The sequence below is a fragment of the Acartia tonsa genome, chromosome 11 (assembly GCF_053477335.1).
Source record: "Acartia tonsa isolate MP-2025a chromosome 11, ASM5347733v1, whole genome shotgun sequence".
In the NCBI taxonomy this organism is placed as follows: Eukaryota; Metazoa; Arthropoda; class Copepoda; order Calanoida; family Acartiidae; genus Acartia; species Acartia tonsa.
In genome coordinates this window covers 12,215,640-12,242,257 of record NC_137270.1, presented here as the reverse complement: position 1 = coordinate 12,242,257, position 26,618 = coordinate 12,215,640, and the positions used below count along the sequence as shown (strand labels likewise).

Below are 26,618 nucleotides of genomic sequence, written 5' to 3'. Positions count from 1 at the left end.
CAGGACCCCCTCCTGCTCCGTGTCCGCCAATGGGTGGCTGATGGCAAGGCCCCAACCAAGGCTGAGCTGCGCGGCAAGGAACGAGACGAGCAGCAGTACGCCAGCCGCTTCTCAGCCCTGGGGCTTGACGAGCATGGCTGCCTCACCACCACTGACCAGACTCTGACAGGAGAGAGGACAAGATACCTGCTGCCTTCGGCCCTCCAGCAGGATGCGTTCTTCCTAGCCCATGGAACCCCCATGGCTGGGCACTTTGGGATGGACGCAACTATCGCCCGCGTTGCCATGCACTTCTGGTGGCCCAACCTGGCCCGTGACGTCCGCCTGATGGTACAAACCTGCCCTGAGTGTGTCCAGAAAGTTACCAAGGAGAGGCTGAAGCAGGGGATCCACGTGCCCTCCCGCCAGGGGTATCCACAGCAAGTCCTATTCATCGACCTGGTGGGGCCACTGCCAGAGACCCCAGCAGGAAACCGCTACATCCTCACCTGCCAAGATGGATTTAGCCGGTTTGTCAGCCTCTACGCCATCCCCAACAAGCGCACCCTCACGGTGGCTGAAGCCCTGTTGCACCGCCACCTGGCCACGTTCGGATGCCCCTTGAAGATCCATTCCGACAATGGAATGGAATTTACCGGCCAGGTATTCCAGGAACTGGCCTCCCGGCTCGAAATTGGCCTGACACATCCACCACCCTACAATCCGCAGTCCAACCGAGTGGAGAGGTTTCATAGGACGCTCAACACAGGCATGCGCCTGTTCCTAGACAGAGACGATAACAACTGGGAGCCCCACCTGCCTGCCATTGCCTTTGCCTACAACACCAAGGCCTGTAGATCCACTGGTGTGACCCCGTTCCTGGCCTTCTTTGGGAGAGAGGCCAAACTTCCGGTGGACATGGTGCTCCGGCTGCCAGAGACCGAATATGCTTCAGTTCCAGCCAACGTCCAAGCTCTGTTGCAGCGCTACTATGCAGTTTATGATGCCATCCAGCAGAAGGAGGAGGGAACCATCAGGAGGAGCGCGGTAGCTTACGAAGGCACGGCCAAGTATGAGGTTGGAGACTTGGTCTGGTACCTGGCCCCTCGCCTGGTGCCAGGAAAGGCAGCCAAGATTACCAAGAGATGGACTGGCCCCTGGAAAGTAGTGAGGAAAGCTACAGAAGTCCATTATGTCATCAAACCTGCCTCTCCAGTAGCCAGGATCTCAGAAGTTACCGCGCATGTAGGCCGACTGCGCAAATACACTGGAGATGTGACTGCCCACCAGATCCCAGAAGACATCCAAGTTGACGTGGACGGCGACGAGGATGCCACCGAGCTGCCAGTTGGAGCGGCGGCGCCCGCAGCTAGCAACCCAGGAGAGTTCCCAGTGCACCAGCCAGCCGCAGCCGCCCCACAGCCTAGCGGCCCAGATCGTGACCCAGTGGAGGAAAACCTGCAGGAGCAACCCAACGAACCACCGCCGCCGCCGCCCGCTCCAGAGCCACTCAGAGATGCCATCTGGAACCCTGACGCAGACATGGAGAACCTGCCAGCCGGCAGCGGACCTGTAGGAGAAGAGCCAGCCACTGCGATGGAAGAAGCCGCCCCAGAAGAAGAAGAAGAAGCCATGTGCCCCCTGCTGATGACAGCCATCCCCATCCGGGTAGGAGCTAGGAGGCCCAGCAACCTGAATCAAGCAGGCGCCCCCATGGAATTCTATGCGCCCTTTGCCATCACCATTCCACCCTTAGGAACCACCAGAATCTGCCTAGGCCTCCGTGTCCAGTTACCAGCCGAGACAGAACTGATCCTGCAGACGAGGCAAAATTTCCAGCGGCGAGGCTTGGCCGTGGCCAACCCACGCCTAGAAGCCAACCAGGAGCTGACAATGCTGATCACCAACCACAGTCAGACCGAGCAACGAGTGTCCCGAGGAGCCTGTGTAGCCCGAGCTGTCCTCCATCGAGCTGTGCCCCAGGAACTGCCTGTCCGGCGCAGGAGCCGGCTGTCGTATCCCCAGGTTCAAGGCCTGGTGGCTCAGGAGCCACGCAACCCTTGAAGGGGAGGTTGTGGTAATACGACACCCATACGGACAGGCCGAATACAGAGTTGCTTCGCTGTGACTTATGATAACAAACCCCCCGCACTAATCCTATTATATCACTATCCATCTCATGACCGCTGTTAACCCCGCACCCGGCGGTCAAACTAAGCCTGCCTAAATGTGGGGAGGGGACTTGAACATGCAACTATCACGAGTCCATCATGCACTTATATAATCGGGAGGCACTGCCTCCCCCTTTTACCACCGCTGCCCCCACAGCCTGTCTACCGTCGGGCGCTAAGCCCTAGCGCCCCACACCCCCTTCAAACCTAACTATTGTCATATTTTTGTTGTATATATATAGTAAACATAACTTGTAAATATTATTCAGTTTAAATATATAATTCTGTATGATTGAATCCTGCTTGTTTGTTTGGTAGAATACTTAAAGGCTAGGGCCCGTTGAATCCGAACTCGTTACCCCGTGGGCCGAGTACGCTCGGCTTACCAGAGTTGATCAGATTATCAGTAATGATTCATGAACTTATCAAGATTTTTCAGTAATTTAAACATTAAACATATCGCAAGAAAACTAAAATACTTAAAAATATGTTTGGACGTAATCATCTTTTGGGTTCACATTACACAAGTTATTATTTAACAAGGATGACAACATCAGCAAGTAGAGAACTGTTTTTTAATTACAAAACAGACGAGCAAAATATATATTTTTGCATAAGTTTGATATTCAGATACACCGACGAACAGAGAAGGTAGAAGAGTAGATACTAATTGCCTTAAAAAATACAAAAGAATTAGCCGTCTATATCTGATAACAACTGAGTATATCACATGTTCCTTTTAGAATTTAAATATTTTTAAGGGTATAACCGACAGATAAACAGCCAAGTGAGTTGAAAACACCAAAAAAAACAGCAAAATTGACGGTCATACAAAGTGAGTCATATAGTAGCTTAGCTTCTAAAAAATTAGCTGAAAAAAACATAAGCATATAGACCGCACTCACACCACACAAGGAAAAAAATAAAAATCTAACATAAAGATGATAATAATGCATTAATTTTCCTTAAAGCAGAGATGGCACAGATTATAGAGTTCCCCTAAAAAGTTTATTTTTTTTTAGTAGCGAAGTTACTTAATAATGCACTAAGTAAGTCTGTTATACTGTAATTCCGTCGGTCCGTAACGCTTCGTCATGTTTTCTGATTTTCTATGAATCTTGATATCTTCTATTCCTTTTTCCTATTTCCACTTTCTTTTCTTACTCTATTTTTATGGCCACTAAACATTTGCTTGATAATTAACTGTCTTTTTATTAACCTATGTTATGTTTTGCTACTTATGTATGTATGTATGTCATCCTTATTAAGATCTTTCTTGATCATTTTTCTTATTACGAGATACCAATCATTATCAAATGCCTGTAAGATATCAAAATATAGCCCTAAAATTTTAAATATGCTTTAGTTAAGACTTATTTGATAGATTATAACTTTCCATATAGAACCTATAGACAATATTTCTTCTATAGACAACTTTACTATAGGCAAATACGTAAAACATGCAAATGGCTACAAGTTACATTTACAATAGAAAACATGTCTAGAATGAAACATTAATATCTACTATACTATATTTATAAGGTTCACCAACCTTAGCCACAAGCTGTAAAAGTGCGTCCTCTGCCCTACCCCTGCTGCGACTATGCCCCACCCTTGAGGACTTTTTCATGCTAACCTTCTTCTTTTTTAAACTCATAATAATTCTGAAAATTCTAAAACAAGAATAATTCTCCTTTATAATGTAGCTTCTCATAGGTCCTAAAAAGGTTTTACTATTTGGGGGTAGGTAACACCTCCCTCCCAAGAGAAATCGTCCCTAGAAACAAAATGCATCAACTCCCAAATTTTTTAAACTTTTTCTTTAAAACTACAATTGAAAGTAGGGGGTCTACTCCCCCCCCCCCCATTCTCAAGGGCCCCTGGGGGCCTAGCACAATGTATATCTAAATGATAATAAAAGCAGGGATCGGAAGCCTCACGTAAGCCGCGTGTAAGCCTCAGTGAAATTTTGATTTTATCACTATAAAATTCAGCTGGATGTATAAAACGGCTCTTTAGCAGACAATCCTTCTTTCTTAAATTTTTTTTTCTGCTCACAAGCAGGTTTAAAACTGAGGCTTATGCGCGGCTTACGTGAGGCTTCCGATCCCTGAATAAAAGACACTACTGCAAGACACTTCACAAACTAACTATAATTCTAACCACTTTTTCAAATGATAAATAAGTAAATGAAATTTTAATGATAAAACATGTAAACTCCCATATAAAAACATATTACGACGACTTTTTAACACAATTTCTAAAGGAAAATTTGAATAATCATTATTCAAATAGGTAGTAAAATATAACTAAAGAATATAAATTAGAGTACCAAAATGTGTTAGATATTGTTTTGACCTACTAAAACACTTGCACATATTTTATTTAAATAAAGTTACTCTGGGAAGTTAAATAATAAAGACTATTTTATTGGCAGTTTTATTGTACAAATAAGCAAATACAATAATACAATTAATCAAATTAACAATCAAAATTACAAAAAATACGTTTTGATGGCCTATGAATTGTTTGTCTGTTTGTCCTTTTGTTATACATGTAACATAAGTAAATTTTCTTATCTGGTAAAGCAAAAAGAATTATAAAAATAAGTCGAAATGAAAATAAGCTGCTGGACTTTTGCTTAATTGAAATAAAGAAATATGCATTTGAAAGATGAATGAACAAAATATAAACAAGAACAGTTGTTTCTGTAAGTAGCGCAGCAATAACGGGAATAATAAATTTTATAGGAGTAAGAAGTTATTCAGTTTAAATGCCAGTGTTAGTCACTGGTTTCATAAAACATTAATGTTTGTGTTAGTGAAAGCAAGATGAACATACATTAGTTATAGAGTAACTACGATACCAAAAATAAAATTTAATATTTTGTCATCATATCGTTGAAAGTATCGCTCAATTCTCCAGCCAAGCCTTCTATCTTGATTTTCTCTCGGATAATATCATCCTGAAAATAATAGTTTGTATCGCATCGTATTGTAGACAGCTTTACTCGGATAGTAAAATAAAAGATTATATCCAGCTTTTTTTGCGGGACGGAGACCTTGATCAACAAACCAGGAATTAGGATTTTTTATTTCGTTGTTCATGGAACATGTCCTGTGATACAATACAACACATTATTTTTCAGTATGTCTAAGAACCTTTTCTAATCCAGCTGAAATTAACCGGATCCAAAGACATTTTTTATTTCAGATTATTTACATTTTCTCCCGAAGCCGCACACCAATTGTAAAACACAAGAAATTTCAAACAGCATCCATAATAGCAAAGCATAAAAAATCTTGCATGGACAAAAATTAAGAAAGTGAGTTAAAGAGCAGATTTTCAGTTCCTAAACATAAAGAAAAATAAATCACGAAACCTTTATATAAACCACTGAACATCTGCTGCTCTAGCTCACTTAATTAAATTTTTGATTTTTGTGTTTTTACTACTTATGAATATTATCATCCTTTTTAGATTAGGAATATCAAGTCTTTAAAAATTGACCTTTCCTGTAAATAAATTCATGGCCATGCATTGTTTTTAAGTTAAATGAGACATTCATGTATTTAACGGGTTATATTTTTCAAATCTTTTATTCTTTCCCCTTTTAAAATTACATCTTTCTCCAGTTATTTACTGCTCTGCAGTTTGAAAAGCAAAGCTTTTCTATATTTAGGGTTGGTCCATCCGTCTGTTCGTTATATTAGTCTTATTAATTTTAAACTTTGTATGGCGATTCCTGTAGCTTTATAATTATTATTTATAACATAATAAAATTAGTTTTTGTTTTGGAAATTCTTATTATTAGCCTATTAACTTGAGTTTTGGAATATTGATTCCTAGGACGATCTACAGCTTCTCTATACTCGAGTCTTAAAATGTAAGTTTGTCCTATTAGCAATCGAAAAAAGGTTTTTATTCTCCTCAAACTTTGAAACCCCTCATTTTGACCCCTCAAAATTTTATGATTAGCACCCTCAAACCTTTGAAAGCACTAATTTTACCCCCTCAAAATAAAAAGCTTTGACGTCCCAAGTTCGTATATATGACTTTGGGATTTGCGAGCTACGCTTCTATGCATGTTATCATCCTTGTTTTGCTGTGCTCCGTTTGCAACTAAATCACCAACCCAACTTGCATTATGAAATAGAACGTCTCAAGAAAGTTTTCTCTCAAAAATACAGAAATAGGAATTTTGTAAGAAGTGCAAGTCTATGAGTATTTTTTTTGTGGTATGCAAGTCTTTAAAGGTAATATACATCCAACTCTATGTGGAAAAATAACAAAATAGAAGAAATGAAACGAAAAGGCGAAGAAAACTTAGTAGCAAAACATGGAAAATTACAAAAATAATAGCCCAATGAAAAGGGTTTTGGGCGGTTTTGCTATCCAAAAAAAGTAAAAACAAATGGAATGGGGTAGTTCATCTAAAAAATCCTTATATAGAAGTTGTTAAAAAAGACAAATATTATTGTCCAAAAAATAGTCAACAGACAGACAGACACAAACCCTTATACAACAGCTTCTACTAACAAGGGACATTAAAAAAAAATACAAATACAAATTAAGAAATCACGTAATGAACAAACATATATAAAACTATAAGATAATATTAATAGAAAGTCTATTTTGTCTGTCTAAATTGTATTGTAAAAGTAAAAATGCATTCTTAATTTGACCCTAAAAAGATAATTCATTGTTAAAAAATATTCAACACATTAAAGCTATAAAAATACACCATGTTGACGTTTTTAAATATAATTTTTGACATTTTTGCTTACTAGGCTTATTTACGGTTACACAACTTTTTCCTATCCATCTGTTTGTTATATATCTGTCTATCTGTTTATCTATCTATTCATATTTTTGTCTACTTATGTTTCTTCTAGTTCTACCTAAATATATTTTTTTTATCTATTTATATATCTGTCTATCTGTTTGTTTATCTATTTTTCTATCTGCCCGTCTGTATCTATTTATCTACATTTTCATATTTTTGTCTATCTATTTGTGTTTCTTCTATTTCTACCTAAATATGTTTTTTTTATCTATTTATATATCTGTCTATCTATCTATTTATCTATCTATCTATCTATCTATCTATCTATCTATCTATCTATCTATCTATCTATCTATCTATCTATCTATCTATCTATCTATCTATCTATCTATCTATCTATCTATCTATCTATCTATCTATCTATCTATCTATCTATCTATCTATCTATCTATCTTTCTATCTATCTATCTATCTATCTAGATTTATCTATTTATATATCTGTCTATCTATCTATTTATCTATCTGTCTATCTGTTTAGCTATCTATTTATATATCTGTCTATCAAACTATCTATCTATCTATCTATCTATCTATCTATCTATCTATCTATCTATCTATCTATCTATCTATCTATCTATCTATCTATCTATCTATCTATCTATCTATCTATCTATCTATCTATCTATCTATCTATCTATCTATCTATCTATCTATCTATCTATCTATCTATCTATCTATCTATCTATCTATCTATCTATCTATCTATCTATCTATCTATCTATCTATCTATCTATCTATCTATCTATCTATCTATCTATCTATCTATCTATCTATCTATCTATCTATCTATCTATCTATCTATCTATCTATCTATCTATCTATCTATCTATCTATCTATCTATCTATCTATCTATCTATCTATCTATCTATCTATCTATCTATCTATCTATCTATCTATCTATCTATCTATCTATCTATCTATCTATCTATCTATCTATCTACTGACCTCAATAGAATCTATCCGTTGGTTTAGTTTTGTAATATTCATCTCACCGTACTCGGCCCTAGCATCTGCCATCTATATATAATTATCAACAATAGTTTTATTCAAAGCAAGGGAAATTACAGATAAGACAATGGTCTATAAATAAAAATACAGCTAAATTTGATTGTGGACCAAATCACCTCTTCTACAAGTTGAGGAAATGGAAGTAAACATTTTGGCCGAGGTATTCCGAATTGCGTCATGATATAATGATCTATTACTCTAATATGACGTCATACGAGATACTTCGGCCAAAAGCTAGGCATTATAAAGAGCTTCGAAGGCTAACATTACAACTATTTTGGTTTACCTTCAATCTCTGCAGAATATTGTCAATCTGTTCTTTGTATTTCTCTTCTCTATTAAATAATAATATTGTTTTTATTCAATTAATTTTTTTTAGATTTTCTTTATTATTCGAAAAAAAAACTAAAAATTAATATTTACAATACATCTAAGGAATAAATTTATTATTACTAGTTTGAAGTGATATGACTCAAAAACTATGAGCTGTGGCCGCGGCGCTCTTGCCTGCCTAGCCGCAGCGCCTGGCTCCCTAGCCTGCATAGCCGCGGGCGCTCGGCTCCCTATCATATAACCTAACCTAACCTTATTGTCAAAACAATTGTTCTTCTCTGCCAGAGTCATAACTCTGTCGGGAATTGAAATAAAAAAAATATTTTTTAAAGAGGATAACGCCCAGATGTCATACCTTCCAAGAGCTTTTTCCTCTGCCTTTTCCAGATGAATCATGTTTTCTCCAACAACTCTCAACTCGTCATCAATTTCGCTCGTCTAGATAAATTTATATCTAAGTATTTAGATGTGCGTGTCAAATAAGATCTCTTAAATAGCTATATCACCAGTGAAACAATTTAAGAATATCTAATGTTTTAGACAAAAAGTAAACAGAAATCTTACGGACGTTAAATTGATGTACACCCCAAATCATATTAAACAAAATTATTCCTTATGTAGATCTAAATCATTGCTTGGGTAAGTTTGGAAATTGTTGGTTTGAACACAGTAATAGTGTCTGACTGATTATGACGTAACAAAAAAAATTAGCCAATGAGAGGCCACTATAAATTTTACCATAGGTCAATAACGGCCTCTCATTGGCTAATTTTTTTTTGTTATGTCATAATCAGTCAGACACTATTACTGTGTTCGTTGGTTTGTACAACCCAATCATCATATAATACAAGATGATTAGTTTAAATTCCTACTCTTCTCTTAACAATTTCCACCTACCAAAGTCAAAATTCTAAAAGCTTTTGTGGTAAAATTTTTACCACAAAAGCTTTTAGAATTTTACCGTAAAATTAACAGTCCGTTGTCTCATCCCTTGCTCCCATTAATTTAAAAAGGCTTATTTTCGAAGCTAGTAAAAGTGGCTGACTCAGATTATGACGTCAAAAAAAATTAACTAATTAGAGGCCACTATAAATTTCACCATTGGTCAATTACAGTGTATACTGGCATCTCATTGGTTAATTTTTTTGACGTCATAATCTGAGTCAGCCACTTTTAATAGCTTCCTTATTTTCTATTAAAAAAACTTACTCGTTTTTCAGCATTATCTACACGTTCTACAGCCTTCCTAAGGAAATAAAAAATGTTTGAAAGAAGAAGATAAGTTTAAATTTTAGTTTAAGTAATTAAATTGAGAGACTCTGAAATAGAGAAAATCTTGCTTTATAGTCGAAATTCCTGAATTAGTTTTAAATAGTAGAATAGTTGTTTTTTTTGCATTGCATTATAAACAGCCTTCCGCGAATATAAAACTGGTTTTAATATTTGTTTGTACATTTTTATTTTCGTAGAAAACTGGATTTAATACGAAGCTATGCATAGGTTTTCAGTATGGCTGAAACCCGTTCAAATCCACCGGATATTAATCGGTTTCGAAGTGATACTGGAAAAAAGAATAGATAATAAAAAAATATCTAAATTACTGAGATCTAGACATTCAAAAAGATGTTTGTGGCAAGGTGAAAAATAAAAGTTTTATTGATTTGGTTTTGCTTTTGAAAACTAAGTAGAAAGGTCTTCTTGAAATCCAGTTATTGCTAAACATTTTGTATAATTGCCATTAAATCTTATCTCCTAGCCCTCTACAAGATTGATTTCCTTATAATTTATCATATCATATCATATTTTAAATAATATTATTTTCTTTTATGATTATTAATCAAAAGGTTGCGTGATTATATTTATACCCTTAATTATGTATCTCTATCCCTATCTAATACTGTATATACCTAAGTTCTTCTTCCATAACTCCGACCCTTCTGTTGATTTCATCATATTTCCTCTCAGAGTCCATCCACATGGCTTTGGCCTCCCGTTCTTGTCGACTCTATAATAAACAAGGACTTTTATCAGGGACGTCCATGCTTTTTATTTTAAGGGAGGGTAAAATGAGGAGTAAAAAAGGTTCGAGGAGGTAACATAATTAGTAGAGGTAAGCACCCTTTTACCCCCACTCTTGGTCGTTTATTACTATTATCCTGAGCTGGATCTTTAAATCATTTTAGTGGTGAGCCAGATCGGGGTGGCTCACCTCGATCTGGCTCACCACTAAATGATTTAAAGATCTAGCTCTATATTCTAACGCAATATGATGTCTGTTGTATGTCCGTATGTCATTATGTCTGTATGTCTCCTTGCAAACAGCTTGATCGATCTTTCAAAAACTTTCAGAGAAGTGTTCATTGGTCCATGAATGCTTTTAGGCTCTTTGGTAAGACCCCACTCTCCTTATTTATAAAAAAATATGATCATAAATCTTTTAAAATAAACTATTTTGGTGGCGTAGCATACCATATATCGTTTGTTCAGTTCAATCTTTTGTTTAAATTATAAATAATAAACCTCAAATAATTCCTTCTCTATTGTTTCATAGAAAATAAAATGGGTGCTTGCTTACATGTGAAGACCGGAGCACCGAAAACCCCCCCCCCCCCCGCTTAGTTTTGACAAAAATCAAAAATAAGGGGGGGGGGTAGTTTTTTAATGTCTGGAAAACGGCAAGGAGGAAAAAAGCACCGCAAGGCAAAGAATTAACCCCCCCCTTAATTTTGAAGAAAATCAAAAATAAGGGGGGGGGGGTAGTTTTTTCACGCCAGAAAGTTGAGTGAGGTAAATCAAGAAAATCCAGTATACCAGAGGGGAAACCTTATTACAGGGATATTCATGTTTTGGGGCATAATTTCCTTATTTATTGACTTTGGCCAGTAAAAGGTTTTAATTTTGCGCAAAATTAAAACCTTTTACTGGCCAAAGTCAATAAATAAGGAAATTACGCCCCAAAACATGAATATCTCGTAATAAGGTTTCCCCTCTGGTATACTGGATTTTCTTGATTTACCTCACTCAACTTTCTGGCGTGTTGTACAGTGAAAAAACTACCCCCCCCCTTATTTTTGATTTTCTTCAAAATTAAGGGGGGGGGTTAATTCTTTGCCTTGCGGTGCTTTTTGCCTCCTTGCCGTTTTCCAGACATTAAAAAACTACCCCCCCCTTATTTTTGATTTTTGTCAAAACTAAGCGGGGGGGGGGGGGGTTTCGGTGCTCCAGTCTACCACATGTAAGCAAGTACCATAAAATGTACTATATTCATTTTTTATTGATATAATTAGTCTATGTTTCTGTCTGCTTCTAAATATTTTTAAATATTTGACACTGCAATCTTAAAACAAAATCTACTCATGACACACTGTAAAAAATAAAAAAAAACCAATATTTAAAAACTTTTTTCATGGACACAGATATAATTATAGCTAAAAGTGAAATTTCGTAAAAGTAATTTCTATAGGGTTTTAGATTAGGTTGAATTTCATAGTGGGTATCCCACAGGGTTAGGAGACCACAGGTATAGTCCCTGCAAGGCCTTAAGAAAACAATAATGATTCCTAATATTGGAAATAACTATCCTTTTTACAGTGTGCTTTGAGACAACTCATTTCTCGAGAATGATTACGTCAACAACAAAAAAAAAAAAAACACAAGCACATATTTGCACATTAATTTACAGGGTGGCGACAATTTACCAAACCGCCGTTTTTTATATTGCAACGGGAAAGTATCTTATTCCATTATCGCCGTTATCAATCTTCCTGATATCTTTAATAGTTTCTGAGATAGAATAGTGAAAAATGAATGAATTTGTATTTTTAAAAACTTCTCCAGGAAAACTTACCAATTCTTCAATTTCCACTTCAGCAGTCATGGCCTTTGAGTTGAGTGTGTTGACAGCTTTCAAAACCTTGACAAATCACCAACATTCGTAATATCATTATATTTTAATTTACTTGATTTGATTGTATAACAATCTTATATTTTTACATATTTTGTATGTAACTTTAGGTACTTAACAAATGAAAACCTCTATAACAGTGGTATGCACAGAATTTTGCCTGAGGAATGCTTGAAATGCACCTTAAAATTTGACAACCCCAATAAAGGAAGCCTTCAAAAAATACACCACAAGTAGTTAGTTTTCTTTTTTTCCTGCCAGGGTTTATGCTTACAAACAGAACAAATTTTGTTTGAAAGATTTTGAGTATAAAAAGGGGTGTTTTTATTGTAAAAATGTAATTAGTTACTGGTATTCTAACTTTATGCTCAAATTCATAGATCTCTAAGGGTAAGAATAAAATAGTTTTTACCCTCCTCAAACTATGAAACCCCTCTTAAACTCTTTTCACCAATTATTCCTATATAGAAGTTGGTAATTCCTTGTCTGCTCTCTTGCTCTCCAGAGCAAGGTCCAATGTGGTGCTGGCCAATTTGATCTCAGATTTTTTCACCTGAAAAAAATATTATGAAACTTCATAAAGATAAATGTTACACCTAAGTGTACGCTACTTGGCTGTGACTGCGGTTTGTTAAAAAGGAAAATTTAACTGTAGCTGCGAATTGACAACACATAGTATGTTCATCATGGCAATCTAATTCGGTGGCTTTAAACAGAAATTTTTAGCTAAGCTGTTAATGCAGATTGTTTTTTAGTATTTTACAGCTTTTGATTATTTTTATTTGATTTGAGAAGTGAAAAAAAAAACTTTTTGTGGACAACCTGAATATAAAACAGAAACTAGTGTATGATAAAACATAATACAATTAAAAGTTTTTTAATGTTACATTTTCATTCAAAAGTTGAATTTAAAAGTTTTTTTCATTAAGTTTTTAAATTTGAAAAGAGAACTTTTAAATTATGGTAGATAATTAAAATTTTTAGCAAATGTAATCTCAGACATTTACAGTTTTGTGTGTACGTTATTTTGAAAAGCTTATATGACATTGCAAACAATTTATAGATAGATATGCAAATTAAGCGTAAACATTTCATGCGGGAAAGTAGACCAATGTTTTATCCTTATAAAAACTAACAGGATGTCTGTGTGTCTCTGTTGATACTCCAGGCTCTCGCTAATAGCTGAATCTATATCTCCTTTACAATGTAACTTCTCATAGGTCCGGGAAGGTTTATAACCATGTTATGAGAGAGTACCACAATCCACCCAAGGGGATAATCCCTAAAAAAGTTACACCCCTTTAAAAAAGTTTTTTTTACTGATTCATTTTAAAACTAGAATTGAAAATAAGAGGGTGGGGCGACTCCCCCACCTACCACATCAAGTGTCCCAAGAGAACACTCTAGGGGCGTATCCACAAGTTTGTACTTTAATAACATAAGGGAGGGGGAGGTAAAAGAACGTTGTTTTAAACTTACTTTATATAGCGATCTGACATCTGTAAAACAAAGTAGAATGCTGCCTGTCCGTCTGTCCGTTCCATAAGATCTCGGTAACTACTGAACCGATCGGATTCTACTCTTCAGGGAATATACCTACTGGTTCTGTGGTGATTTTATGCTGTTTTCATGGGGGTTGGGACACCTCCAACCCCTCCAAAAACAAAAAAAATCCCCCCAATTTTATTTGTTTTTTTTGCTGAAGATTTCCTTGGTCCTTTTACGAATTTCGCCAAAAAATTTTTGTTTGATCACCTCTTTGGGCAAAGCCCCTAGAGGCTATGGGCGAAGCCGCTAGCAAGTATCTATAACTATAAAGAGTATATGTAGAATAGCTTTAAGAAAATTTTTCCATTATCCTACAAGTAATATTTTAGTATTTATGATAGAGGTCAACGTGTAATATTGTTGATGTAAAAAAACAACAACATATAATTTTTTGCATTTTTAAGTTAGTTTTTCTTCGGATTTTCACCCTAAAATAGATAAACTAATAAACAGAACTAATATAAAGCTTTCATATAAGCTCTAATGCACATTTTTAAAAGAAAGTTGAAATACTTATGAAGAAAAAAGAATGATAGATAGATACATTTTCACACAAAAATATTGAAACAAAACAGTAAAACAAAGACAATATTATCCATAGAAACGTGGCAATGTATAGAAAGTGAATAATATTTGATAATATAAATATTATCAGGCACTCATAATCAAAGCCTTGCCTAAACCTATTGAACTTAACCTTGACGCAACTATTTGTAACGGAGGACTATTAAGATAATCGTAAACATTAGTGGATGTTTTTATTGGAGGATTTTTTCTCTATTTTTTAAAGTTCAAAGATTTTTTTTGACAGCGATTTTTTTGGGGGGGGTTTAACATTATCAATGATTTTGTTAGTAATGGAAACATTACATCATTATTTAATGTGCATAAAGGTTAGGTAGGACGTAATGACCGACAAACATAAATTTTAAAATATCTGTGCAACTAAAAAACGGATAGCTGGATAGTTTTTCATTATGTTTGCAAAAAAAAATATTAGGAGGACGTGCAAATTATTGTAAATTTCAGATTGATGACTATTTTACTTTGACAAAAATGCAGGCAGAAATGAAAGTTAAAGCTACAAGGACAATTGTAGCCATATGTAGTGCACTGGTGCAGCTACAAAAAAATCGTAACAGAAAACTTTTCTAAATTGGTAAAATATATATAAAAGGAGGGGATTTTCTTGATTTATTTGTGATAAGCGGAAACGCTTCCAAGAGGCATTTAAGGACACTTAAGGATGGGGGCGTGGAAGTTAAGTCAGTCACACCCCATTTTAATTTACTTTTAAAATAAAATAAAAATTTGGGAAAGGATTTTTTTATAGGTACGATTTCTCTCTTCCCATTACCCATGAGAAAGGAGAACCATCGGCTAAGCGGTTAGTGAGATCCTTCGTTATTGAATATCTTTTAAAACCTATGTTGCTTGTCTCTATATCCTATTAAAAGTAAGTTTTGTCTTAATAACTTTAGAAGTTAGTAATTTTCCTAAGTATCGCGTTAGCGGGCATTTCACAATATTTGGATTATTGAAACTCTATTTTAGTCGCTTATGTTTAATGTTTAGAAACACGCAGTTTGTTTGCTATATATCAATGGTTCACTTATCCTCTCAGTTATAACATTAAAAATGGTTCCTACTGTTGCTGTGTCACATTAATAATTAGAATAGGTAGAATGCCTTGGCACAAAACAGTCGCAACTCATTACCATGCATAGTTAGAATTTATAGACAATCACAGTTGTCCAATCAAAGTGTTGGTTGTCTTATGGATGATACTTAACCTAATATCACGGGTGATTGGACAGAAAAGGAGATATTTAGCTCCCTTTAGTTATCCTTGGTTGTTGGACCTGTCGTTAAAGTGTCATGGACAGCAGTCACAAATACATATAGAGTAGCCTCGTTGTAGCTGGACAAAGATTCTCAAAAAACTACCATGTTACTTCATAAAAATAAGGGAGAATTGGGAAAGAAAACCCCTAAAACAGAGAATGATAATCCCTTATTTTTATGACGTCACAAGGCTGACTTATAAGTCACTTTGTCAAGCTACAGCTTTGTTACTTATAAATTGTACCTCATCCTCTAAAAGAATAACTCTTCTGGAAAGTGTGGACAAATCTTCCTCCTTCTCTTTCATATCTTTCTCTTTCTCCTCTTAATACATATAAAGTTTCTATAGGGGACTGACATTGGAAAACAGATCTATGGTATAGATAATATACAGATAACTTCCACCCCATTTTTCCAAGGAATTATTTCGTCTGATATCAAATTGTTTTCTGCTACTAGGCTGTGTTAATATTCCCGATACTATTGGTTGATTTTCAAATACCCAATTGAGAGTCGGCACAAAGTCCTTTGGATGGGGACAGACAGTTAATTAACCCCTTTCCCCTCTAGTGTTTTACTCTAATCATTAGAACACCCGTCAAAAGTAAAGATGTTGTATTTTTAACAGTGCATTTAAAAAAAGTAAGGATGTACATTTATGTCAAATTAAAGTTTAGATGAATTATTGACCAAAAAATTAAACCCTTGGCAAATATACAGTTAATATATTGTTTATACATTCTTTCAAAAATACATTGTTGATGGCAAAAGATATATCTAACGATGGGTGTCAGGGAAGGATGGGTCTATGGACTGTAATTTGTACCTTATTAAATCTTCATTGGTTGGTACAAACTCGCAGTGTTTCAAATTCCTCCATAAAATTTAATCTTAAGTGGAGTAACTTTGTTTAATTTATGTTTGGGTAAACATCAAATTAACGTCTCTTGTCTTATCCCTTAAAACCCCTGCTTGAAAAGTTTACCTAATTTTGTGTTTGCTTTGATTAGTCCTTCGTGGGTTTCCTCAAAAGTTCCCTCCATCTTGGATATCTTCTTTGTAAGGTCTCTGTTCCACAGATTTTATTGAAAAATCATCATGAAAATTATGATAAATCTTCGTCAGAGATGTTACCGAAACTTTATTTGAAAGGCAAATTTGAAAGTGAAATCTGCTAAATCTATTGAATTGATCTTTTTAGGGAAGCTTTACATAAATGCCCCTTATTTTCTCTATAATGCCTGAACAGAATAGACTGTTCTTTTCAGGGAATTTCTTGTCATTTTAATAAGGTTTTTAATTATTTTGAGACTACAGCCACTTCTAGAAAATGTATTGTGGGGTCATATTACCCCTACCCGCTTCCCCTGTAAAAAGTAGATTTTTATAAAAAGACGAATTTACAAAATAAGGTTTAGATTATATGTTTATTAACTACAGACAGACAGACTTTTTAAACTTTTGAGTGTCATTTTAATTTTCAAATTAGATGTCTCTATCTTACTTTGTTTATCTTATTGTCTATCTTTCAGTCATAGAGGCTAAAATCCTTGAAATGTGAGCTATATGACATGCTAAAATACAGAAAGAAATTAGGGACAAGAAATAATGATTTTTATAAAAATTACAAAATTAAAAGCAATTTAATTCTAATAAATCTAAATGTAAAGCTTCTTTTAACTTTTACTCGTGGCTATCGCTTAAAGTTCATTGCTTTTAGGCTTTATTATTTTTTCAAATTTTTTTTTTAGTTAAAAAAAAAAAGATGGGGGGGGGGTTGTAACTAAAACCGCAAAATATGCAAAAGACCTGACTATGGAAAGTTGAAAACTTGGCAGATCTTAATAGACACATACGCACAATTAGATAATATTACTATTAAAATAAATTTTATTTTCTGCTTCGAGGTATTTTTACCCAGCTTACTTTAAAATGTATCTTTAAATCCCCTAAAATAGTATAACTATCTTAAAAGAACAGACGAACGGATTGTGTGTATCTATAAATTCTTTGTCTTTACAAGAAATTTTGTCTTTCATCTTTTATATAAGAAACAAGATATCTAGAATAAAAACAGTTATACTTACAAACAGACATACAACGACAAAGTTCAATAACCAAATGTTTTTCTTAATCATAGTCTCCATCCAATTTCACTTAAACATACAAAAAAAAAACACATTCAAAGCCCAACTTGGCAAAAAGTGAATTTTTTGTTGCAAAAGGTAAACAATATCTCATTGTCTAGCACTCTCATAGGGAAACAAATATGTATTTGAAGAAACTTATCTATTTAAATCATATAATTTTTTTATTGCTTTAGCTTACTTATTATAGGTTATAAAGAAGCGACAATAACAGAACAAACGAACATTTATGAAGCTTTACAAAGTATCTCAAAAATCATAGATGTGACGTCATAGAAATGAGGGATTGTCCATCTCTTTATTAGGATTTGATGCATAAAGATGAGGTAAAAATTAACCCATCTACTCAAATTTTAGTTTCTTATTTATTTCAGTCTAGAAATTTGTACTTTAGGATTTTTAATCATGTTATTTTTTAACACATATCAAAGGATTCACAGAAGTCAAACTGTTAAAATTTAATTATACCAAGGACGATAATGGTAAGCATTGTAAAGCCAATAATAATTATCCAACAATTATATAAAGAGCAGTAAGCTAAAATCATCTAAATTTTGTAATGATATCTAAATCCAAATTTAAATCAGGCCCAAATGTTTTTAAAAGTCTTTAATTCAAAATAAAATCCTCTATTTCCCAATCCTAATAGATTTTTAAATGATTAATTTTTTAATGATTTTAAGTGATTAATTTTTAAATAAATTATAAGATGATTTTTATAAAGAATTTACTTATAGACAAATTATGGTATTTGTAGATGCCATATTATTTTTTTTACACTTAAAAATGAGCAGAAATTTTGCAAATATAAACGCTTTCCTTTAATTAAATTACTTTTTACGAGCTAACTTTGTTCTAATTCTAAGGATTTTTCTGTCCTTTTAAATTAATACAAAAAGTTTCTTTAAAATTACATTTCTTTGGGTATTGTTTTTGTAATTAAACCCGTATTTTCCAATGTTTTTGCTAAAATAATTCAGATTTCTTATGAAAGTAACCCGAAGTTAATATTTACTTAACTATTGTATTGTAAAAAAACAATTCTGACCATAAGAAGCAAAACAATAACTTACATTCATTGTGCTACAAATAAAAATGTTCTTCTAAAGTCCTTTAGGGGTAAATTATAATGGAGATAAATTGATGTACACATCCAATGATGATAAACAATATTGTCCTTTTCTGTATATTAGGAACGACTGGTGGAAAAGTTTGAACACTGCTATTTTGTACTAACTAATCAAGAATGAATAATAGTTCCCAATGATTTTAAGTCACAAATGGCAGAGCAGTTATACAAAACTTTGGTTGGGTACTGTATAATTACAGTCCAATATCCCCTCCCTTCCTAAATTTTATTGTAATTATAGGTATTTGTTTTGTTTTAATCTTATAATGCTTGGACATATTTGCCCTTGTTTAAACTTTAAATGAGAATAAAAAGTTGCGGATTATTTATTTTTGATATTTAAACTGCATTTTAAACGTGTCCGTTTTTATGCAGCTCAATAATCAAAGAGGGATGGAAACATCCATAAAAAGCATAAATGCATTAAAAGTATGGAAATTTTATAAATATTATTATCTTCAAACATTGTGTTCCTAATTGTTCTAAAGATCACCATTTTAAAAATTATCTTTGTAAGTTAATTCATGTTAATATCTAATTTGGATAGAAATTTCAAATTTAAGAATTTTGGCGTTTGAATACATTTCTATGCATTTTCTGGCATCAATAATTGTTTTTATGTTGCTTTAATCGATTTTTGATCACATAATTTAACGTAAGAAAATGTGCAAAATTTTGCATGAAAATCTTGGTGCTTTCACGCAAACCTACTTTTGGACCACCAAATACAACCCCCCCCCCCCCTCGTATAATCTCATATTATCCCTAGGTGCACAAGTTCGTTTGTGGTCTATGTTCAATATGAAGGAAACAGCCTAATTCTTCGATTGTATATTTCATTTGCTAAGGTTTTCAAAGTATATTTGTTTGCCATAGCTCCACACTCAAGAATTTAGATAGAGAATAGTAATTACGAATTAGACCAAGCTTTTGAGCTTTATTCATGTTTTTCAATAATTTCCTGATTTCAACATCATATTGGTCGGCTCTTTCATTATATTTCTAAATATAATATAAACTAATTAAATAAAAGTTTAAAGAGTAACTGGTATATACATATATTTAAACATAGTATAAAAAAATAAAGATAAATATATATTTTAGCAGAAAATCTTTTCTACGATTAACATATCCATCTGTATCTGTTTTTTATTTTTATTCCTCCTTTTCATTTGCATTTACCATAATTTCTATACTTCAAATACATAATATATGACTTTCATTTTGTAATCGTACTTGTTTACAAGGGCGTCCAAGATTTTTCATTGGGGGGGGGGGGGGGGGGAGGGGGTAATCACCCATTTAACACCCACCCTCCTTTGGACGTCCTTGCTTGGTTAAAATAGCTAGCTAGCTTTCTTGATTCTTGCAAAAATTTTTAATTCTTCAATAAACCAGACCTACGGACTTATCCTAATTATAAAGTAGCTACGCTACTAACAAATTACCCTTGTCAGTTCTTCATTTTCTTGACAAGATTGTAGCATCGCATCTGTTTCATACTAAAACAATAAATAGATAAATTCTTAGGGATCTAAAGGGTGCGATATTGGCCGATAAATTGATGTTATTGTTCAACCCCCTTGATGATGCAAAAAATTACTTCTTCTGTAGAATAAAATTAGGGGTTAAAACGTTTAAACACTCAACTTAATAAACTAACGAATCAAATTCAGTTAAAGTCCCAAAAGTTTGAAAGCCAAAGAGTAAGAAAACGTTATTTTAAAATTTTGGGGACTAGTGTAGTAAACACTAAACAGCCCATTGTCCCCTCTCTCTCTGTAAAATATACTTAAATTAATTTTCTGATGATTGAAAACAAAATCTTTAAATAAATATGAATAATATTTTTTTTGCGTATTTTAACTAATATTAAAAGTGTTGGTAAATTTAAGCTTTAGAAAATAAAAACGCTTGTTGCGTGCAGATAAATTTTTTACCTTAAGGGTCTGCATCTTTTTCCGTATATTATCCATTTTTCAAAACTTAGGAAGGCTGTTCTGAAAAGTAATAAATATATATTAATTCATTCTACTATTAATAAGACTAATAGCTGCGCTCCTAGATGCCTCTAGGGGCACTTGAGGTTATAAAAAGCCAAAGTAAATTTATTGGCGATTTCTCTTTGGATGATAGTGGTATCCTCCCCAAAAATAGTTATAATCCTTCCCAGGACCTATGAGAAGCTACATTGTATGGAGAACCAAATCAGTTCAGCGGTTTACGAGATCCTTCGGTATACACAGACGGACATCCTGTTACTTTAATATAAAGATGATAATGTCCAAAACTAGCGCAGCAATAACAAACAAAAGAATTCGAAAGAGTTGCGTAGCTTCTAATTAGGGTATATGTATGTCTGTGTGTGTGTAGTTTCGTTGAATGACTCTTGAGGGCATAGAGGTTCGAAACTACTTATTAACCCTTACAGATCGGGCCCCAATTCCCACCTTAATAGATCGGGGGGGGGGGGGGCTCAAAGAGCCCCCCCTCTATCTCGGCTCCTGGTACAGATAAAGACGTAAAATTTTTTTCTGGTGGTTCATGTGTATTTTTAGAGAAAATTACTTTTTCTAGTCATAGCAGTCAGACCGCTCCTTAGCCGCTTTTTAGCGGCCAGCCGCTAAATTTTAAAACAGCTGTAGAGCGGCCAATTTTGCAGCTAGGATGACCAAATTTTAGGACGAACTTTTATTTTTCATAACAAAAAAATTACTTTTTCTGATCATCGCCGAAAAACGGCAAATAACGGAAACCGCCATTTTCGGCGGTTACGGCGGTAAAACGGCGATTGGCGGCGCAAATTAATATTTTTATCTGTTTATTATTGCTCAAGGATTTACCAAAAAAAATTATAGGTCTCTACCTGTAATAGAAGCCACGATATTCATGATATATGTCTGTAGTAAAAGCCGGACAAAAATCGGTCATAAAGTCGGTCAGGGAGCGGTCAAACGGTCATAACACCACTTTTCTCAGATGGTCATTGATATCTAAGTATTCACCAAAAAAATTTTAGGTTTCTACCTTATACACAAAAGTCATAATGTAGAAATTAAGATTTATTTAGAATTTTTTCTAATTTTTTTTGCTACCCAACCGACTTTGACCGGACACCACGACCGACACAGACCAGATATCCTAATAAAATCAACTCTTGCCGATGTATAATTACTAAACTTAAAAAGTCATGAAGTTACAGCTCTCCATCTTACCTACAAAAAAAATGAGATTGAAAAAACTAGAGGGGGGGGCTCTTTGAGCCCCCCCCCCCCAGATCTGTAAGGGTTAAGAAGCTGTCAAAAACAAGGATAACGATATCCATAAACTCGAAGCTTTACTTATCAGACAGTCAGACAGTGAATATTAACAAATACAGAGGGGCTAGATATTATTTATATTTACTGCAAAACATCTTAGATGCATTATGCTTAATAGACATACTTTCATGTTCAAAATAGACATTCGGACTTTCAAGTATTGATTAAATGTTTGCTACGCTTTCTGAATTGTACCTAACTATTTCAGTAATCAAAGTTTGATACAATTACAGGTAGCAAAGTTGGATATCATTAGGACGATTCTAAAATGCCTAAATTATCGATCAGAACAATCTGTAGGACAGACGAACGAACAACACCCTAAATGCAGAAAATGCTCGCTTTTAAAAGAAAAAATCTTTTTGAATTGGAAACAGGCGCCAAAAAAATTTGCCGAAATACGCAGTAAAAAATGTTTTACATTCTTAAATCTCGTAAAATTTTAAAAACTTTTTATAGACATTCTTAGACACTCTAAAAAGACGCGCATTGCACAGTTCTTGGCACGTACTAAAACGTTTTAAATTATTTAAATTGCTTAATTATTGATATAAAAGTATTTTCCCTATCTATAATACAAAGTAGCTTGATGTCTGTCCGTCTGACCGTCTGTCCGTCTGTCTGTCCGTCTGTCTGTCTGTCCCTTAAGATCTCGGTAACCACTGAACCGATCGGATTCTACTCTTCAGGAAATATACCTACTGGTCCTGTGGTGGTTTTAGGCTATTTTCTTGGAAGGTGGGACACCCCCAACCCCCCAAAAAATAAAAAAAATCCAACCCCCCAAATTTTTTTTTTACATTTTTTGTAAAATCTCAGTAACTGCTGATCAAATTGGGCTCTACCCTTCTGGGAATATACCTACTGGTCCTCTGGTGGTTTTAAGCTATTTTCTTGGGAGGTGGGACACCCCAACCCCCACAAAAATAAAAAAATCCCCACTTCAAAAATTTTTTTTTTTCATTTTTTTAAAACAAAAACCAGTAACTGGGGTGAGGGAACCCCACTGCAACATGGGGCGAAGCCCCCATGAATCCCCCCCCCCAAAAAAAATCAAAATAATTTTTTTTTTAATTTTAATTTTTGTGTATGCGAACAAACTAGGTCTAATATTTACAAATTGAAATTTTTGTGTATATGGCAAACAACCTGGGTTTAATTTGTACAAATTAAAATTTTTGTGCATAAAGCGCACAACCTGGGTTTAATTTTACCACAGAGTAATTAAACAAAGAATAATTTTTTGAATATTTCTATTAAGGAGGGTTGACTTCCCAAAACTATATAGGGCCAAGCCCCTAGAGGCTAGGGGCGAAGCCGCTAGTAATTTACATAACATACACACAAAAGGAAGCTATTTTAGTAAGGATAACATCCTTATAATAAAGTAACAGGATGTTTGTGTGTTTGTGTGTTTGTCTGTACCGAAGGATCTCGCTAACCGCTGAACCGATCGGGTTCTCCTTAACAGGGTAGCTTCTCATAGGTCCCGGAAAGGTTTATAACTATTTTCTTGGGGGGTGGGACACTCCTAACCCCCCCGAAAACTGAAAAATCCCCCCCTAAAAAATTTTTATTTTTTATTTTTTTAACTAAAATTTAAAATGAGGGGAGGCACCCCCCCCCTCCCCCCCCCAAAAAAAAAATGTTTCGCCCCCCCCCAATTTTTTTTTAAATTTTTCTTTTAACATCTAAAATAAGAAGTTGAATTATTAAATTCGACTCTCTCCTCCTTAAGTGCCCCCTAGAGGCCTCTAGGGGCGTAGCCGCTAGTTATTAAAAAAGTAAAGTCCAACTAATCATCATTTGAAGAGCTTTAAATATAAAGACAATCTTGAATTGTTTTTTTTATAGTTTTATAAAAGTCTTTGCTTCTAAAATCTAATATTTTTAAAAATGTATAATGCAAAGAACGCACAACGTACTAACAATTTGATTTGTTATGAAAAATGTCTTTAATATAACGTGACGCACTAAAAATCTATGTTTCCACGCAAGCAAATATTGAAAAATACATATTAAAACAAGGATAATCATGTTCATAACCAGCAAAACAATAACCATAAAACTATAAATATATTTCAAGATAAGGCGCTTTGGAAAAACCAGTTTTGAAGGTATAATTTTTGGAAAATTATAAAAAAAATTCTAGTGTAAATCTCCCCATGTTAATTAAATAAATTGAGAAATTAAAGATTCATTTTTTTCAACAGCTTAAAAACTCTAAAGCCTTTAATTTAAACAAAACTTAATTCTCATTTGTCTTGACTTATTTTAACGTACAGACGATGCTATCCTAAATGGAGAGTATAGCTGCGCTACTAAAAATACTAATTTTGAAACAATGTATTTGTGTGCTCCGTCTTTGTAAACCTTTGACTGACATAATATGTCACAATATTTTTACCAGGTGGGCCCGGGACACGGTCATAATTTCTTAATAATAATTCACTATGAACTTATGGGATCTTAAGGGATAAGACAATGGACGATAAATTTATAGAAATCCCTATCAATTTATACTGTAGTTAAAAAGTTTGTATACTACTTTGAGTGTACAAAAAAATAAGATTTAGGAAAGGTATCTAAAGTCTACGAATAAGAAAACGTTCATATAACTTTGGGTACAAGTGAAATGACCAAAAAATTATCCTACCCCAAGATGACTATAAAGCTTACCTTAAAAGTACAACAAAATTATTTCAGATCTTTAGGTTCACACAAAAAGTTTTACTACTTTATTTCATATATTTATTATATGTAATTAAGTGTCTATGTTAAACTTTTTCTTTTTCATTATACTAGTCTTTGCTTTTGACAATAGCAAAATTTTTATGAAAAGGGAAGGGTTGGGGGGTCAAGGGTTTTGTATTTTAGTGGAGAGAGAAGGGGGCGGAGGGTGGTAGGTGCATTTTTTGTGCTACCTTTTGACCGGAGGCCGACCGACGCAGCGAGCGGGTTAAAAAGGGGCGTGGAGGACTGGGGTTAGCGCTTTTGGCTTATTCTTTCCAAATATAGCTTTATGATGTACATTGTTTTTCAATAATATAGATTATACATACATGTTTACATAGGAATATAGAGATAGTTCATTAGCCGTTAAATTATAATCTTTCTTCCAATTCCCAGTGATTATTTAGCTAGATAATCTAATGATCTGTTTTATCAAAACGTATTGTTCATGCTAATTTTGTGTTAGGGTAGGTTAAGTAAAGGTTATAATAGCCCTGTATGGATAAAAACTCGCAAGGTTAGAGCGTCGGGGGGCTAGAAATAAGTTTTGTAAAATGAAAATATGGTGGGGGATTTCGGTTGCCACAAAAATGGATTTAAGTTAATTATAATATTCAAAATGGAGGGTTAGGTAAATTTTTTATAAAAATTTTCTGTCTGTATCAGTTGTTTAAGATCTATGAAACGGCCATGTGTTTTCAAATTTAGTTAGTATGTAAAGATTTATTTGAATATTTATTTGTTATTCAGCGAACAAAAGTTTCCCTTGACTGTAGAATGTGTTGACATTCTATCTATCTATCAAACTATGTATCTATCTTTCTATGTATCTATCTTTCTGTCTATCTATCTATCTGTAGATTGTGTATTTTTACGGCCCGTTTTAATTTTACATCATTATTTTAAGAAAATATCTAGGGATAATTATTATGAAAAAAAAAACATAAAGACAGACAATAGATGTCCAAGCTTTTTTTATAGTGGGGGTATAAAATTTCAATTTTCAATTTCGACCTCTTTAATTTGTCTTTTTTTGTGGGGGAGGGGGGTAATGTCAGAACTTTTAAAAGTGAAAGGAAACTCTTCCTTCCATAGTGTTCTTTAGAATAAATAGTCTTGACTATTAATTGCGTTTATACTCTATGTTTGTATATATTTGTATGTTTAACAGAGTTTTCTGAACTTCTGATGAGCATCGCTTAAAAGGATGTTGTCATCCTTGTTATATACAAAAGTGTCAGTCTTCTTTAACTATTTGTTTTGAGAATAGCCATTAATACATTAGCAATGCAAGGTTAAAAAAAAAATAGCCCAAAACCATCCTAATGCTTAAATTAAAAAAACAGAAGATCTTAAAAATCATATTAAATAGTATAAGTAATTTACTTTTTTTTAAATAAAGAATTTGTCACAAAAGGGTAAAATGTAAATAATAACAAAAAATAGTATTAGGCTGCGTCAATCTTTTTTTGGTTGACCTTCAATTTAAAAAAAAGTAATATTTAAATTATAATGCAAATAATTTAAATTAAAATATTTATCAAATCTTTCAATCAATAAATAATAAAAAAGTAAAAAAAATATAAACTGCATTTTTATATTATAGGTTTATCGTATTATCTATATTGTTAAATAGAATAAGTGTATTTAAGTC

The 26,618-nt window shown here is 33.9% G+C and overlaps 2 protein-coding genes across 2 annotated transcripts in view; both read right to left on the bottom strand.

Moving 5' to 3' along the window:
* The window catches only part of Strump (WASH complex subunit strump), a 34,951-nt gene extending 31,132 nt beyond the window's left edge, over positions 1 to 3,819 (bottom strand). Inside the window, exons 1-2 of the mRNA XM_080175622.1 lie at positions 3,703 to 3,819; positions 3,117 to 3,149 (exon numbers count right to left, since the gene is read on the bottom strand). Of these exons, the coding sequence (XP_080031748.1) occupies positions 3,117 to 3,149; positions 3,703 to 3,807 (138 nt within the window). The 5' untranslated portion in view covers positions 3,808 to 3,819. The remainder of the gene's footprint in view (positions 1 to 3,116; positions 3,150 to 3,702) is intronic.
* A 756-nt stretch (positions 3,820 to 4,575) lies between these two features.
* LOC145331033 (tropomyosin-like) lies at positions 4,576 to 20,915 on the bottom strand. Its single transcript, XM_080175642.1, has 13 exons — positions 20,852 to 20,915; positions 20,360 to 20,413; positions 19,876 to 19,913; positions 16,621 to 16,706; positions 15,880 to 15,959; positions 12,728 to 12,795; positions 12,186 to 12,255; positions 10,246 to 10,343; positions 9,548 to 9,584; positions 8,694 to 8,776; positions 8,292 to 8,340; positions 7,943 to 8,014; positions 4,576 to 5,115 (listed from the first exon to the last, which is right to left on the bottom strand). Exons 1-13 carry the CDS (start codon positions 20,885 to 20,887, stop codon positions 5,029 to 5,031), a joined length of 858 nt encoding a protein of 285 aa, XP_080031768.1. The 5' UTR covers positions 20,888 to 20,915; the 3' UTR covers positions 4,576 to 5,028.
* Positions 20,916 to 26,618: the final 5,703 nt, after the last annotated feature.

Bases quoted from the DNA above. Each gene is read 5' to 3' on its own strand.
- LOC145331033 (XM_080175642.1), bottom strand. From the start codon at position 20,887: ATGGATAATATACGGAAAAAGATGCAGACCCTTAAG. The intron at 15,960-16,620 runs GTAAACTTTTCA...ATATGTATTAAG, and splicing joins CAAAGCAAACACAAAATTAG to AGGAGAAAGAGAAAGATATG. The intron at 10,344-12,185 runs GTAAGTTTTCCT...TGTTTATTATAG, and splicing joins AAGTGGAAATTGAAGAATTG to AGTCGACAAGAACGGGAGGC.